At 41.8% G+C, this 15,961-nt stretch overlaps 1 protein-coding gene across 4 annotated transcripts in view; it reads left to right on the forward strand.

The window, feature by feature from the left end:
• Positions 1 to 11,935: 11,935 nt before the first annotated feature.
• The window catches only part of zeb2b (zinc finger E-box binding homeobox 2b), a 134,985-nt gene continuing 130,959 nt past the window's right edge, over positions 11,936 to 15,961 (forward strand). The window contains exons 1-3 of one of the 4 annotated variants that reach the window (XM_078228006.1): positions 11,936 to 12,096; positions 12,517 to 12,603; positions 14,901 to 15,076. In XM_078228006.1, coding sequence (XP_078084132.1) covers positions 15,004 to 15,076 — 73 coding nt within the window. In that variant the 5' untranslated portion in view covers positions 11,936 to 12,096; positions 12,517 to 12,603; positions 14,901 to 15,003. The other 3 variants (XM_078228005.1, XM_078228004.1, XR_013499502.1) reach the window with 3 other exon arrangements.

A 15,961-nucleotide genomic window follows, 5' to 3' on the forward strand; every position in this document is an offset into this window, starting at 1 on the left:
ATTTTGCTATTAGTGCTTAGCACTACTGCTTCACAGCGCCAGAGACCCGGGTTTAATTCCAGCCTTGGATGACTGACTGTGTGGAGTTTGCACATTCTTCCCGTGTCTGCGTAGGTTTCCTCCGGGTGCTTTGGTTTCCTCCCATAGTCCAAAGGTATACAGTCTAGGTGGATTGGCCATGCTAAATTGCCCCTTAGTGTTCAAAATGCATAGATTAAGTGGATTAGCCATGGTAAATGCATGGGGTTACCAGAATAGGTTGGGGGGTAGGGGGTGAGCCTCGGTAAGATGCTCTTTCAGAGAGTCGGTGCAGTCGCGATGGGCCAAATGGCCTCTTTCTGCACTGTCAGGATTCTATGGTAACAGATTACAGGATATCCAATATTATTTCAATTAGTTCCTTTGAAATAGAGCAGAATATATAGCCAGTTAATACGAGGACTGAAAGAAGAATACACAAAGATTCACTTCATTATAGAGTCCAATAGCATCCAATTTGTCATAGTGGATATGTCATTCATGGGATACAGTTGGTGCAATCTGCTTTGCCTAATTACTTTCAGGGTTGGAGATAAAGTTCACACTGTATTGTCTTCTTAGAGGATACCTGTGTTAGATTACCTCTCTCTCAGATTATTAACTGGGTTTGGGTAAAGTGTAGAACATGGCAAATTATATAGTCTGGTAATAGACTTGTTGAGCCAAATTACTTTTTGTTTTGTTTCTTTCTTGTTCTTATATATAACAGTGAACCGAATTGGCTGGAGACCAATCTTAAGGAAGTAAAATAATGCTGGCATCAGTTTAATGTGCCATTATTGGTAAGTCAAACTACCTTCCAAGGCAATTTACCAAGCTAATTAATGCACAATTTATGTTAACATTAGTGAAATATTAATGATGGAATTAATGGGCACAAGGTGCATAAGGGTCAATACTTTCTCCAAATGGAGATTAAGTATTTGCAGAATACTCTAATATAACAAAGATCACATCTAAACCTAATCCCACACTCACCTGGCATCAAAACACACACATTCCAACAAGGGTCATATGATAGTGATCAGGAACAGGAACCCTGCTGATTATCCCTTCTCTAATCCAGAGACTGCACATTGCTGCCCTATAGCAAGTGAGATTTGTCAGCTCAGCAAAGAACAGGGATCAAACCTGGAGCCACCCTGATCTGCATGCCTCAATACCACATCACACAATTTATTCACCCACTGGGACAGCAGGGAATCTAAATTGAAATGTTTTAAAGCAAATGACTGATAAAATTCTCTTACGAGGCACTTTATTGGGGAAATGTGACCTTTGACATGTACGTGCTACTCAGACTGACTGTGGCCTAGTAGCCAGTGGTATCAAATCAGTACTGTTCCCAACACTGAACAAGTTGCAATTTAGGAGGACCTTTTGTTTTGTACTTTGCTTCAATACTTTATCAGCTTTATTTCAACTAATAAGAGTTTTGATTACCCTCAAGTAGGTGAAGAGTGCTGGGTTAGCAGTTCTTTAGTTTAGTAATGGCATTGTCCCACTTCTTGTACAATCTCTGATAGTCTGATGATGGTGTGAATCCAACACCAGGTAACCTAATAATAACACGTCTTTCCAGATATTAATTGATATGACTCAACACTGAACAGGCTAACGGGTGGACATATCTATCTGGTGATATAAAAATAGTCGACATAGGAATAATTCACAGTCCAATGGCAAATCTGTAGTGGTACATGTTTAATTCCTTGATGGTATGAAGTCAGCTGCTTTTGTACTTAGGTATTCAAAGTTTGAATTCAGATTTTAATTTTATTGAAATATTAGCGTAAATGTATTTTGATGTACAGATGCATACTTTTTTTAGTTGTATAACAGAAATATGGGATAACACATGGCCTTTAAATAAAAGCAGACTGAATGTGAGTTACTGTCATGCAATGAATGCTGACGTTTTTCTTTTAAGCACAGCTTTTCATATTTAAAGGAATTCAAGCAAGCAGTACTTTTTTCCCCTCACAAATGCATTGAATTTATGAGCTCTCTGAATATCTGGCAATACAGTAATCTTTTTATTAGAGCAATATTTAAATTTCACGAACTAGAGATTCATTAGTTAGTTTTCCATCTAATATAAATCTCCTATGTTGTAATATTATAATTAGATTTGTAACTTTCACTGAAATCTCATCATTTAAATAATCATTTGGCAAATTCTACAAAAATGCAACTTCAAGAATTTAACTCCTTGTGGCCCATGAAATGCTGCTCGCTGACCTACTTTTCATATTTACTACTTCCACTGGCAATTCATTACTTTGAAGTAAAACATATTCTTTGAAATTTTAGTGAAATGGCTGAATTATTGGGGAGCTTTGCTACAAGCAAGGCTTCAATGATATAAACAAGGGGTTAATATGGGGCTGAGAAGTTTCAGGAAGGGCAGCTGAGATGGAAGTGATTTTGCATTAATCCTGGGTATTGAAGTTGTGCCCAAGATGTGCTTTAATATGGAGAATACCAATACATTTTTTTTGTGCCCAGGTTAGTTTAAGTGCCTGTTGTTAGGTGAGAGTTACTCCCTTTAGATTAATTTACAAAACTGTCTCTTTGTACACTTTGATCATCAAACCAGCTGTTCCTTCTTTCTTCATTTTAACAAGTCTGATAAAAGTCAGAAAGGCAAAGTTGTGCCACCAGATCAAGTGCAATAAATGAGAAGAATATCCTGAAACTCTTGAACTGTACTATAGAATGTGAGAAGGCAAAGATTTTACAAGACATCATGCTGTTTATAATCAATTAACTAAAAATTCACTACCAGGACTGATGATATTTGTATGTTCTGATAAAGTCGCTCTTAAGTCATGTAAATGTAATTTTTCGGTTTAGCAACTCCCTTTTATTTTAATGAAACGTGGGAGGATTTTTTAAAATGTTGAATTGATGAGATGGAGAGAGCAAATTCACTTTTAAAAAAAGACCATTTATAATCATGTCATAGCACTGAATGAAGTTTCAAGGTGTAGTTTCTCAGCTCCTCACATGCTAATTATCTGACAAATACCGTGTGCTTTTAAAATGTTTGACAGAATCGTAGGACTACAGTCTCAAACAGCAGAAGGCTCTCTCAACAACAGTTATAAAATGATAATGTAGCACACAGTAGGACATGTAAGATAACATCATAGGAACTGCAGGGGATGAAGAGTAGTCTTACGAGTGCCAGGCGAGGACCACCTTAGGCTTCAAAGAGAACTGCAGCCATTTTGGAGCCATTCCTGTTTCCTTGTGACTCCAAAGTGTTTCTCCTGTAGATGTTCCAGTCTCTCACCACAGGGACTGCAGCTGAGAGTTTGTCTGATGTTGTCGCACTCCATAAGATTGGCTATCTGCATTATCAGAGGAAAATGCTCTTGCCACTTTTTCATTTCAGAGGAAGGTGTCACGAAGATTGTCGTGAACTATATTCTAATGACAAATAGGCTCACAATCAGAGATCATTCTGGGTTATATTTTGTAGAGTATAGGTATGTTGCTGAAGTTGAGCAATGCACTTATATCGTTGAGCTAGACAAATGTCTCTTCCAGCAATTATGTTGGTCAGATTATCAAGCCCTGATCTTTTTGATCTTCAGATGCAGTACTGTTCTGGGTGCTTTAATATAAACATGTCTCTATGCAAATAGAATCCATAATCCTGGAACAAAGTCATTAAAAGTTCATTTCTGCTCCCTTTCCTCCTCCACATTTCAGTCAATAAATACATCACATGAGCCTTAAATTTATGAAGTATGCATATTAGTATATGAATCCTTAACATGCTTATATGGATTTGTTTATTTTATTTCAAGAAAAATGTTTACTCAAAGCAAACAGTTTTATGCCTCTTTTTAAACTGAACAACTCATGTTTATATTACACCTTTAAATTAGAAAAATGCCCAAAGCGGCTCTAAAAGAAATAATTCGACAAAAAATAGGTCCTTACCCACAAAAGGAGATACAAGAAGGAGTAGCAAAAAGCTTGAGATTGATCAAAGAAATTAGTTTTAAATAGGATCTTAAATGAGGAAATGGCAGCGGGAAGGTAAAGAGATTTCAGGACAATGTAGGGCCATGACAGTTGAAGATCCAATCACTACGAATGGAATGAAAAAGGTCAAAATCCGCGGAACCATGGTCTAGGGCAGGTTACAGGGACATGGAACTAGAAGGCCAAGAAGGGAATTAAACACAAGGAAGATCATTTTAAATTTGACACATTTGGAGAATCAGGAACTAATGTAGATCACCATGGATGGGTAATAGGTAAGTCCAACTTGCTGCAAGATAAGATATAGGTAGCAGAATTTTAGATGACCTAAAATTTATGGATAATGAAAGAAGGTAGGCCACGCAGGAAAACATTGGAATCTGGAGTTGATAAAAGCTGAGATATTGAGTTCCGGATGTCCAGAGGCTGGGCAAGTAGTAAAAGATGTTAAGGAAATGGAGACAATCTTTATTATGGAAAACCTTCATTATGGAAAGGATCTGGGGATGGGCATTCTGTGAGGAATCCAATTGGGCATTGAAATTGCAAATAGTGTTCTTCAATCTGAGATAATAGACAGGGTTTGGACTTGGTGGCAAGAGTATGGTTTTTGTGCTAAGTGCCAAAGATGATGGGACTTGGGACTTCCCAATATTCAAGTGGAGGATATTGTGGTCCATCGAAGGCTGGGAGCTAGAAACTTGCTGGCGCTGCATCTATTTTGCAGGCATTTAACAGCCAATTAAGCCTCCGAAAGGATAGTCAGGGAATGTATGCTCATTGCAAGTGGAAGTCAACTACCATGTCACTATAGGCAAAAGTACAGATGTCCAGAACCTTTGCCTGAAACAGATGATAGGCGCTTTGCAAATATTACTGAGGTACCTAGTGTTTGTTTAAGGCCCCCTTTGCAACACTGGGTTGTCCTGAATACAGCAAGCAAGACATAAGTAAAAGTGACCAGTAAACAGCCAGGTTTGATCACTGGCCTGTGCTGCGTAATCGAACCTTTGTCTAGGGTCATTGTGGAAATGCCACGTCATCTCAATGTCCCTGGCCTGAGGAAAAAAAAACATTAAGACAAAGTTCCCTTATTCTAATTGTTCTCTGGAGGCCTTTGCTGAAGAGCTTCAGTGAGGACACCGTCAGGGCTGGCAATAATGTTCTCCACAATTGAATAGAGTCAAAATCCAGATTGTTAATGAAGTATGGTCACTTAGATCTGGTGCTAGAGTGCTGCTCATGCTCAGACAACTGTATTTCGCATGTGTATATGCCTTCCGGAAAGGGAGCAAATGTGTGATGGCAAGGACTGAAAAGCAATGCGTTTTATATAAATTCTATCAATGTGGTGTATTTTAGCAATATTTATGCCAAAGGCTATAATTACTTGCAAGACTTTACAAAATGTCAACCGCAGGTATGTGTTTTGTACTTTTTACACACTCATTTAGATCAGAGGCATAAAAGAGGCAAGGCCATAAAACATTTGTCACTTGAGTTAACCATTTCTGCACTCAAGCAAATGTTCACTGGAATATACGACCTCATGTAAATAATAGCTACCCACATCATCTTGGGAGGTTTGAGGGAGTGGGAAATTGGTGCAAAGAAGCTGGGACTAATTAACTTGCTGTAGATTTGCCTTCAAAAACTGAGTGACACGGAGTGAGATCAACAAAGAGCTTCCCAAATGCTACTGTTCCTCACCTCTATTTTGCAAGTCTCTGCCTGCCTTGTGACCTCTTCCTGTTTGAATGAACTGGCTCCAATCTTACATTGACCCAGATCGGCCTAGGGACAGCTTTTAAATGCAACAGTGGTGCCTTCGGTAGTAAGGGGCCAACACTGTGTTTATTTTTGCAATCTCAGCTGGGTCCCCTAACAATGTGAATTGACTGAAATGCTCTGTGTTCAGAGTCTGCAATACTGTATTTTTTAGGCGTTGACTCGAATTTATGTTAATTTGTTTTGTTAAAAGAACTCTCTCATGTTAATATCTCAAGCTGCTGATCTGAAGTGCACTCATTTTCAACATATTCTCCCAGATTGCTTTGGTGAATTTGTTTCAAAGACAGTGACATGCCTAACGGATTGTATCATACTGTTTACAATAATTCACTGCACAATATAAAATATGTGGAGATGCCGGCTTTTGACTGGAATAAGCACAGTAAGAAGTCTCACAACACCAGGTTAAAGTCCAACAGGTTTATTTGGCAGCACAAGCCACTAGCTTTCGGAGTGTTGCCCCTTCATCAGGTGAGTGGGAGTTCTGTTCACAAACAGGGCATATAAAGACACAAACTCAATTTACAAAATAATGGTTGGAATGTGAGTCTTTACAGGTAATCAAGTCTTAAAGTTACAGACAATGTGAGTGGAGAGAGGGTTAAGCACAAGTTAAAGAGATGTGTATTGTCTCCAGACAGGACAGTTGGTGAGATTTTGCAAGCCCAGGCAAGTTGTGGGGGTTACAGATAGTGTGACATGAACCCAAGATCCCGGTTGAGGCCGTCCTCATGTGTGCGGAATTTAGCTATCAGTCTCTGCTCAGCGACACACGACAGCGCAGAGTCTTGCCTGGGCTTGCAAAATCTCACTAACTGTCCTGGCTGGAGACAATACACATCTCTTTAGCCTGTGCTTAACTCTCTCTCCACTTACATTGTCTGTACCTTTGAGACTTGATTACCTGTAAAGACTCGCATTCCAACCATTATTTTGTAAATTGAGTTTGTGTCTTTATATGCCCTGTTTGTGAACAGAACTCCCACTTACCTGATGAAGGGGCAGCGCTCTGAAAGCTAGTGGCTTGTGCTACCAAATAAACCTGTTGGACTTTAACCTGGTGTTGTGAGACTTCTTACAATATAAAATAGGCAATCGTCAGGAAACTGATATAGAATAATAGAGGCTTCTTAAAGGAAAAGACCAAAATTCCTTTGGATTGGCCTAAGTTAATTTTACTGAATGATATGTTCCAAACTCTGATCAGTTATTATTTTTATTTCAATTAGTGCTCATCACCAGCTTTGATCCAGAACTGCAACGGCTTCACCCATCAGAGATCTCATTTCACCAAACTGCATCTAAACTGGGTGTAACTGCTGGAGACAAACACATCAACTGGATTCCAAATGGGCTCCATACCTCAGGTTGACCACCGTCACCCTAGAATTTAGATTTTTTAAAAAGATCTTTTAAAGGTGTTTATACCAGTCACAAAGCACATAATGCAGAAAATCAAGACTGAAAGACGTGCTGGTTAGTTGCATTGACCCGAACAGGCACCAGACTGTGGTGACTGGGGGAATTTCACAGTAACCTCATTGCCATGTTAATGTAAGGCTTCCTTGTGACTAATAAATAAACTTTAACTTTAAAAATCATGTCATTCTAAATGTATCGCCAGCTGTAAAAGGAATCTTAATCGAATAGGGAGATGGGTTGAAAGGTGACCAAGTACAAGATAAATGTAAGTTTTTAAAAAGTTTATTTATTAGTGTCACAAGTAGGCTTACAATGAAGTTACTGTGAAAATCCCCGAGTTCTACAATCCGGCGCCTGTTCGGGTACACTAAGAGAGAATTTAGTATGGCCAACACAGCTAACCAGCACGTCTTTCGGACTGTGGGAGGAAACTGGAGCACTCGGAGGAAACCCACGCAGACACGGAGAGAATGTGCAGGTTCTGCACAGACAGTGACCCAAGCCAGGAATCGAATCTGGGTCCCTGGTGCTGTGAGGCAGCAGTGCTAATCAATGTACCACCGTGCCTCCCAAAAAGTGGCAATGCAGACTGAATGGCTCTGTCCCGCAGGATATAAAATTGCAAAGGGAATGCGAAAACTGGGCATTAATGCACAAGAATTAAACATCTTGTGCAAGGTCATCACTTAAACTAACAAATATACCAAGAGAGATAGAAAACATGCTTTACAAGGAGACAACGAACCTGCACAACACACTGGCATGGCTACCAAGAGAGGACTGTGTACAATGTTGGTCACTGTACTACAGCAAGGATATCCATGAATTGGAAGCAATGCTGAGACAGAGACCAAACTTTTGCCTAGCTATGACATCTGAGTTATAGGAAGAAATGGGTGACCCTGGGCCTTCGGATCCTAGGGGAACACAAGGTTCAGAGGAGTAATTATTCAAGATTCTTAAAGGGTTAGTTAATTTGAATATTACTATCTTCTGTGACATTGCCACAAATGCTAGAATCAGGTTTAGAAGAGGAAGGTTGCGCAGAGATTAGAATTAATTATTTTAAACAACGAATATGAAACATATGGAGTGGATTGTGGAAGAGAGGAAGGGAGTGTGGGAATATGGAAGGGGAATGAGATTGATATTTGAGTGAGTGGCTAGTTATGACGTATTTGTTTTTAGGACCAGTCAGATGGAGCATAGTGTCTTTACCGTGTTGTACATTTGTGTGTTTCTATGAATGGAAGCATCATCATCAATACTCATTTTAAAAGTGAATGACTCAAAAAAATGACCTTAATGACACTCACTAAAACAAAACGTCACGCAACACCGAATCATTTTTTGATTTATTTCACTTTTTAAAATCTGGCATATATACTTTACAAATGTTTAAATAACAATTATTCAAAGCATCAATATAATTGAAAATCAGTATTTTTAAAAAACATTAACCTCACCATGCACGTTTTGTTGCTTGAATCGCTTTTCCTCAATGTTATTCTCCCAACATTTTTTCTGCTCTGTGAAAGTTCTCTCTGGGGATTAGTTCCTCACACCCACCAGGCCCTCCAGTCCCTCCCTTAAGTGGTCATTATTCTTCTATGTGTCTTCTCGGTGTCAAAGGCCATTTGGCCATAAGAAACGCCAAGCCCTGCCCTCACCCAATGACCACTCATAGCTACTTCATAAAGGGGATGCTGGATAATGAAACTCTGGCCAACTTTCCATTCCTCAATCCTGGAACACTGAGACCAAATACAGCTGCCACCCTAAGAAGTCTCACAACACCAGGTTAAAGTCCAGCAGGTTTATTTAGAATCATGAGCTTTCGGAGCGCTGCTCTTTCAACATTCACCTGATGAAGGAGCAGTGTTACTTTGACCCTTACTCTGCCCACCCCAGTCCAACGCTGCATCTCCACATCATAGCTGCCACCCTGGCTGAGATCACGCGGTCACGGGCATTCGGCCTCTGATATTCGGGTAAGCGTTCTCCAAGGCGGCCTTCGCGACACACGACAGCGCAGAGTCGCGGAGCAGAAACTGATAGCCAGGTTCCGCACACACAAGGACGGCCTCAACCGGGATATTGGGTTTATGTCACACTATTTCACATAAATATTTCTGCTTTTTTCCTCCTGAGTCTTTATCATGCGATCCTAGAATCAGAATTTATGTCACACTATTTGTAACTCCCACAGTTGCGTGGACCTGCAGAGTTTCACCGGCTGTCTTGTCTGGAGACAATACACATCTTTTTAGCCTGTCTTGATGCTCTCCCCACTCCCATTGTTTTGTTTCTTAAAGACTGGATTAGTTGTAAGTATTCGCATTCCAACCATTATTCATGTAAATTGAGTATGTGTCTTATAAGTTCTGTTTGTGAACAGAATTCCCACTCACCTGAAGAAGGGGCTCAGAGCCTCGAAAGCTTGTGTGGCTTTTGCTACCAAATAAACCTGTTGGACTTTAACCTGGTGTTGTTAAACTTCTTACTGAGATCACTAAGTCAGCATTGATCCAACACTGGGCCTTTCTCATCTGTATGGTTCAGCTACTAACCAGGTAGACTTAAAAGCCATCGGGAAAAGGCTGCTTAATATTTGCAAAAGTGTATATGGAGATTGCAACATTGCTGGGATGCCATTTGATGACTGGACCTTTGCTAATGTTAAATCAAGTCCTTCGTACTTTCAGACTCAATAAACCTAAGTGTGTTTCCACAATTAGGTCACCCATCCACCGTTTAGACAAAAAAAAAGCAAAAATGCATCAGCAGAACTTGTCTGAAAAAAATATTTTTGAGTGAATCACTAGTTTCTTTAGTCATTCGAGTTTTAAACGAGGCATTTTTATATAAAATGAGTACTGATGATGAAAAGAATCATTTTTTTAAAGTAACTAAAGTAATAATTACACTCAAGGGAGAGAATAGTGGGGTTACACCCAAAGTTTGCCATCACACTTATTGAGTCCTGCACAATTTATCATTTAAAAGCTGAGTCTCACTGAAAATAACTTGTTTTTCATCAAGTAGCCTTAATTTAACACGATTGTATCTCCCCCTGCCTCCCCCCACAACACACACACATACTCCCATAAAATAAATGGGTTTACAATATGCATCAAAAGCAAAATTCATTTAAAAGGGCTACTGGGCAAAAGGAATCAGCAACTGCATTCGAATTATTAGAATCACTTGGACCTGGTGAGTGATTAAGGCTTGACTTCATTTTTACCATCTTATACCCATCTTGGGTATTCTTTTATCACGTTATGTTGCAACACGAAGGGAAAAAAAGATTTATAAAACTTTTGTATTAAAAGACAGCAGATTGACTACTGGCCTCAGTACTGAATAAACTTTGGCAGAGAGCACAAAACTTCCCCCAGACAGGAATGGAGTTTTTTTTACCGTGAAAAGTTCATAAATTTGGATTACATTTGACAGAATCCCCCTCCACCAGGTCATTTTGTTCAAACATTTCAAAAGCCCAATCGATGTAACCAACCTTACGCTGCTACCTTTAACCATTAATGTTGGAATAATTACAGGAATTAAAAAGAGACATCTCGGGAAACAAGACTTCTCAAGATCTCCAGGGAGCCCACTTAAAATTTCGTTTAAAAAAACCACAACATCTCATAAGTTGCACATCCTTCAAAAAAAAGCCACTCAGGGCCCCGCCTATTCCTGCAACAATCAAGTGACGGGGCTCCGATAAATTATCAATCTGATTTATTATTACCCACTGTCTGCTGATTGAAAACTTAATTAACCAAACAGGAGTCAGCGACATGTCAGGGCAGGGCAGCCCGGGGCTGTCACGGAGCCAATGGTTGCATTGCGGAGGCTGAGCCTTTTTGGTATCAACGTGAAAACGAGTGAGAAGCTGATATTCGGACAAGTACAACTAGTCGGAAAAAGGGGGGAATGAAACACATAGACAGACTGGCGCGGATATAAGCACTTCCAAGCACAAGGCAACCACACCCCACAACCCCAACTCCACTCGCTGCCTTATCCCTTCACAGCCCACCAATCCCAATCTTGCGGTCTTTAAGTTAAAACCAGGTATTTTTTTTTCCATCAAGAACTTCGTCAACATAAAGCTTTAACTCTTTAGCCGCCAGTGTCTTTCGGTCGAACTGCCCCCTCCTTATTTTTAGCTGAGTTACTGAGGTTTGGAGGTGATTTAAATGATCATTACAATTTGAGGTTTAAAAGGTGGGCGCAATAGTAAGTTACACAAATGGGAGCTAATAGCCTGCAAGGCTTCAGAATAAGGAGGGGGGATGCTCGCTTGCCTTCCAAGTTCCCACGGCAAAAAAAAACAAAACATCAAAGTTTCTGAATAGGGTTTAAGTTTCCAGTGAGTGCGAGCCGTTCGGGCTCAGGGATAGTCTCGAATCGATGTGGAGGTTTTCAGCTGGGGAGGGGGAATGAGAAGACTGGTCCCACGAACCGCAACGGGCTTCCAAACTTTTTTGTGTGAACTGAATAAATGTCACTGAGGGATATATATATATAAAAGGCAGCGGGACGGGTCCGAGCGGCAGAACCCCTTCCTTGTCTGCATAGCGATGCATCCGGCTTATCCCACTGCCTCTCTTGTGTAAGAGTTGCAAAGGGCTGGAAACAGCAGCAACAACAACAAACAAAAAAAAAGAAACATACACACACACACAAGTGAGCAGCTTGTGCGATCAGGACTTTTCGGGCACATCCAACATTGTGAGGATGGTGCAATTGTTGGTGGAGCGAGGGATTGGGACATCTCCCTGCTGCTGTCCACCAGCCTGCCCTGTCCTTCTGCTGGTGACTGTGAACTGAAAGGTAATTCAACCCAGATTAGGACTGGACACAGCAAGAGAGAGAGAGGAAGAGGGGGGGTGGTGGCGGAGTTGGGCGGGGGGGGGGGGGGGGGGGGGGAAGAGAGGAAAAAAAGAAGAAAAATGTTCCAGAACGTCACATCTACCGATGATCACGTTTACGGATCTTCAATTATCCCTTCCCGCGAAGATAGGTGGCGTGCGTTTCTGGGTCTGCACTTCGGGGACTATCTTTACAAAAAAATGTCATTCCAGCGAGCGGAACACGTCAGTCCGTCCACAGGTTGTGTTTCCTGGTGTGGGAGACAACGGAGCGATCAGTCCTAACCTGCACAGCAGGAATAACGGTCCTTCCTCAAGACTTTCAAGGTTTCTTTTTTCTTCCACCCACCCACCCACTTTTCCCTTTTTTCCCCCTTTAAAGATCCCCAACTAAACAAAAAAGAAAGCCCTCGCCTTCTTCTTCAATGCTCCACGCTGCCGATCTCACAACACAGCCAGGACAGAACAGGTATTTTATACATTTATCTCTCTCTCTCTCTCTCGCTTTATTTTACACATATGGATTTTGCGTGCGAGGGAATAAACTTTTTTTTTGGAGGGGTGGGATTGCTGGTGGGTTGGTGGAAGGGGAGGCTGGAATCTCACCCATCCCTTGGCTAATATTCGGGGTGGAAAACTTTGTGAAAGTACCTGATGTCCAGGTGTAAGGGAAAAATAAGGTGAAATAAAGCATGTTCGTCAACTGATGTGGACCATTGCGGAAAATTGCAAGTGGGGTCCCCCCCCTCCCCTCCCCACTCCAGCACGCGTGTGTGTTTCTCGTTTTGTAAGAGTTTTTTTGCCTCTGTTATTTTTTTAATAAGGAAAGGGAACCGTTAACCTACTGAGACAGTGCGAGGCTTTGCAGTGCGTTCACCCCTTTCTCACTGTAGCTCCGACGCAAATGGATGGATTGAACAGGATCGATAGAATTTTTTATTATCATCATTGGAGAAGATTATTACTTTTTTTTAAAAAAGAAAAAAAAGCCACGTTTTGTAATTTGCAACCGAACGAGAGAGTCCGGATCCCCCTTTCTCGCTGTGAATAACTGTTTCTTACCCAAACTTTGAATCATTTTTCAACTATACAGAGCGCTTCTTTTCACTTTTAGTGTGTGTGTTCCCTGCTCCCCACATTAAGGGGCGTGTGGTGGTGATGAGAGGGGGGGGGGGGGGAGGAGGGGGGACCCCAACAAACTTCAGGGGCGGGTAACCCCAAAAAAGAAATCGGTTTATGATGGCAAAAGTGAAAGTTGTGGGGGGGTTTAGTAGTGACTAACGTCAGTTCTGATCAGGACTCGGGAATCGGATGGTGGTGTTTAAAATGAGTAGGAATAGCCTTAATTGTTTATTCCCCACCCCCCTCAACCCCGTTCACTCGAATAAGTAAAAAAGAAAGTGCAGTTGTTGTCTGATGGCACACTGATGGCATCTTTCACTATGACATGCTTGGTGGCTTGTGTGACTTTATTATTACATAAGCTAAGTCGGGCTGGCCATTTTTTTGAGTGATCCTTGGGTCTTTGTTGCTGTATGTGTGTGTGTATGTGTGTGTGTGTTTTAATTAGTGTGGACTCCGGTCGGATTTTCATATCTACTAAGCACTGGGATATATATCAGCCCATTTAACATACAGTTTCTGTGCGCTGATCGTTTGATGCGAACCTTTTTTTGGAACAGTGCCTGGATTTCTCACCCCCCCCCCCCTCCCCAAGCCCCGCCGCCCATTTGTCAGTTTCGTTTCAGTTCGAACTCACAACAAAACGTTTTATTTTTTTTTAAATGATCATACGTTTCCTGCCATCATTTGCCTGGCGTGAATTTGTGTGTGTGTGCGCGTGTGTGCCTCCTTTACAATAAAAAGAAAGAAAGGGACATCTGTAAATTTGGGGGGGGGGATTACCACCTTCATGTCATTGCCCACATGAGCCGGAATCACCTTTAATCATCGCGGGGTGTTTGATGCTTTGGGTTGTGTGTTGTGTGTGGGGTGGGGATTGGTAATATCTGGTGGTTGGGGGTGGGGGTTTTGTTGTTAAAGTAAATAAGAAGCAAAAGTGTAAATTCCAGAAAGGGCGGAAATGCATAGATTGATAGAGAGAGGCTGATCTCAGCCGGTACCGTTAGTTTTGCCTCCCAGCGCCTCAGTGGCAGGCGGCTGATGTAGTTTAACGATTACCCGTTGCCTGCAGTCGGGAGGGATGCATGTGTGAAAAAAGCAAACATTTCTCAAGTCCCGCGAAGCAGTTCAGTGCCGCTTCCTGGCATCCAACGAGCGGTGGTGCCATCGACCCCCCTGTCGCCCTTTTTTCCCCCCACCTCTCTCCCTTGCCCTTTCAGTAAGTCCAGAGATATCTCGCTCGTTCGCCTCCGCTCTCGCTGTCAAACAAAAGAGTTTTTAAAAAAGTCAACAAGAAAACCAGAGCCTCTGGAAAATAAAACAAAGGCAGCAATGTTTCTGTTTTTTTTTGTTTTCAAATAAGAGGTTAAACAAAAAGGGATTTCACTGTCTTTATATGTTTGGACAGTGGCAGGTTTTTTTGCTTTCCCAGCTGAGGCCCCCAATTTTGGGAAGATTTGGGGATGGAGGGTGTTGCTGACAGAGGTGTCTCAGTGGGATGGTGCTGCCCAAGTCCGCTGGCCGGAGCTCTTGCTTTATTTCGCGGGCAGTATTTAAATGAGTACCGTAAAACACATTGTTGGCGTGTATGTTTTTGTAAACGCTCCCTCTATTTTCTCTCCCTCTCTCTCTCTCTCCCCGAAGGACCGTAAAGCGTCGTGAAAAGAGCCGGCGGGGGTAGTAGAGGGGGGAGGTTTGGTGAACGAACCGATGCCGAGTCTTGGAATCTGATCAGAGACTCTTATCAATGAAGCAGCAGATCATGGCGGATGGCCCCAGGTGTAAGAGGCGAAAACAAGCCAACCCCAGGAGGAAAAACGGTAGGAGAGAGCACCTTTCCTTTAATGCCAGCGTCTCCCGCACAAAGTTAGCCTCAGATTATTAACAGCGGCTGTTTTTTTTTAATTACCCCCCCCCCCCCTCTGCCTCCCCTATTCTGTAATGTTGATTGACTTGAATTGAAAAGCGCTCCCCTCCCCTCCCCCAGTGAAAGTGTTATGTTGTGTGAAAGTTACTCCTGACTCTCTCTCTCTCGCTCTTACTCTCCAATACCTTGATTTGCCTACAGGAGAGAGGGGAAAAAAACCGTTATGTTGTTTCTTTTGTTTGTTTTCCAAGCGATCGTTCATTTATCTAAACTCTTTTCGATTGGGAAAATAAGGGTGTGCCAGACTTTGGCAAGACTTTAGCTTCAACCCCAGCACACCTTACATACATATGTTTCTTCGCTGTCTTCATACTTGCTGTCGATTCCGTTTGCTTTCTCTCTCTCGCAATGATGATTGCAACTTTTTATTTATAAAAAAAAATGTGACCCTTTATAAGGGAATGAAAAGCGGGTCAGACAGATTTCTTCTTTTTATAAAAAAAAATAGGAGCAGATCTCTCTCATTTCTTTAGATTTTGTTTTGATCTGAGGTGCGGGAAAGGGGAAGGGAGGGGTGATAACGGGATCGGAATAATGGTACCTAGGTCTTTTTTGTGTGTTGTGTGTGTGTGTGTTGCTCGCCCCTCGCATTAGTCTGTGTGTTGCGGGATCAAGGCTTTGTTGATGGGTTTATTATTCATGTTTGCACTTCGCACTGGCTCAAATGTTAATGCCGCCAGCTCGACATTTTGTGTTAACGTTCATTTCATCTTGTGTGCCTTCTTCACCACTACCGCCCCCATAACCCCCCCCCCCCCCCTCCCTCCCTCCCCCACCT

Source organism: Mustelus asterias, chromosome 14, assembly GCF_964213995.1.
Source record: "Mustelus asterias chromosome 14, sMusAst1.hap1.1, whole genome shotgun sequence".
Lineage (NCBI taxonomy): Eukaryota > Metazoa > Chordata > Chondrichthyes > Carcharhiniformes > Triakidae > Mustelus > Mustelus asterias.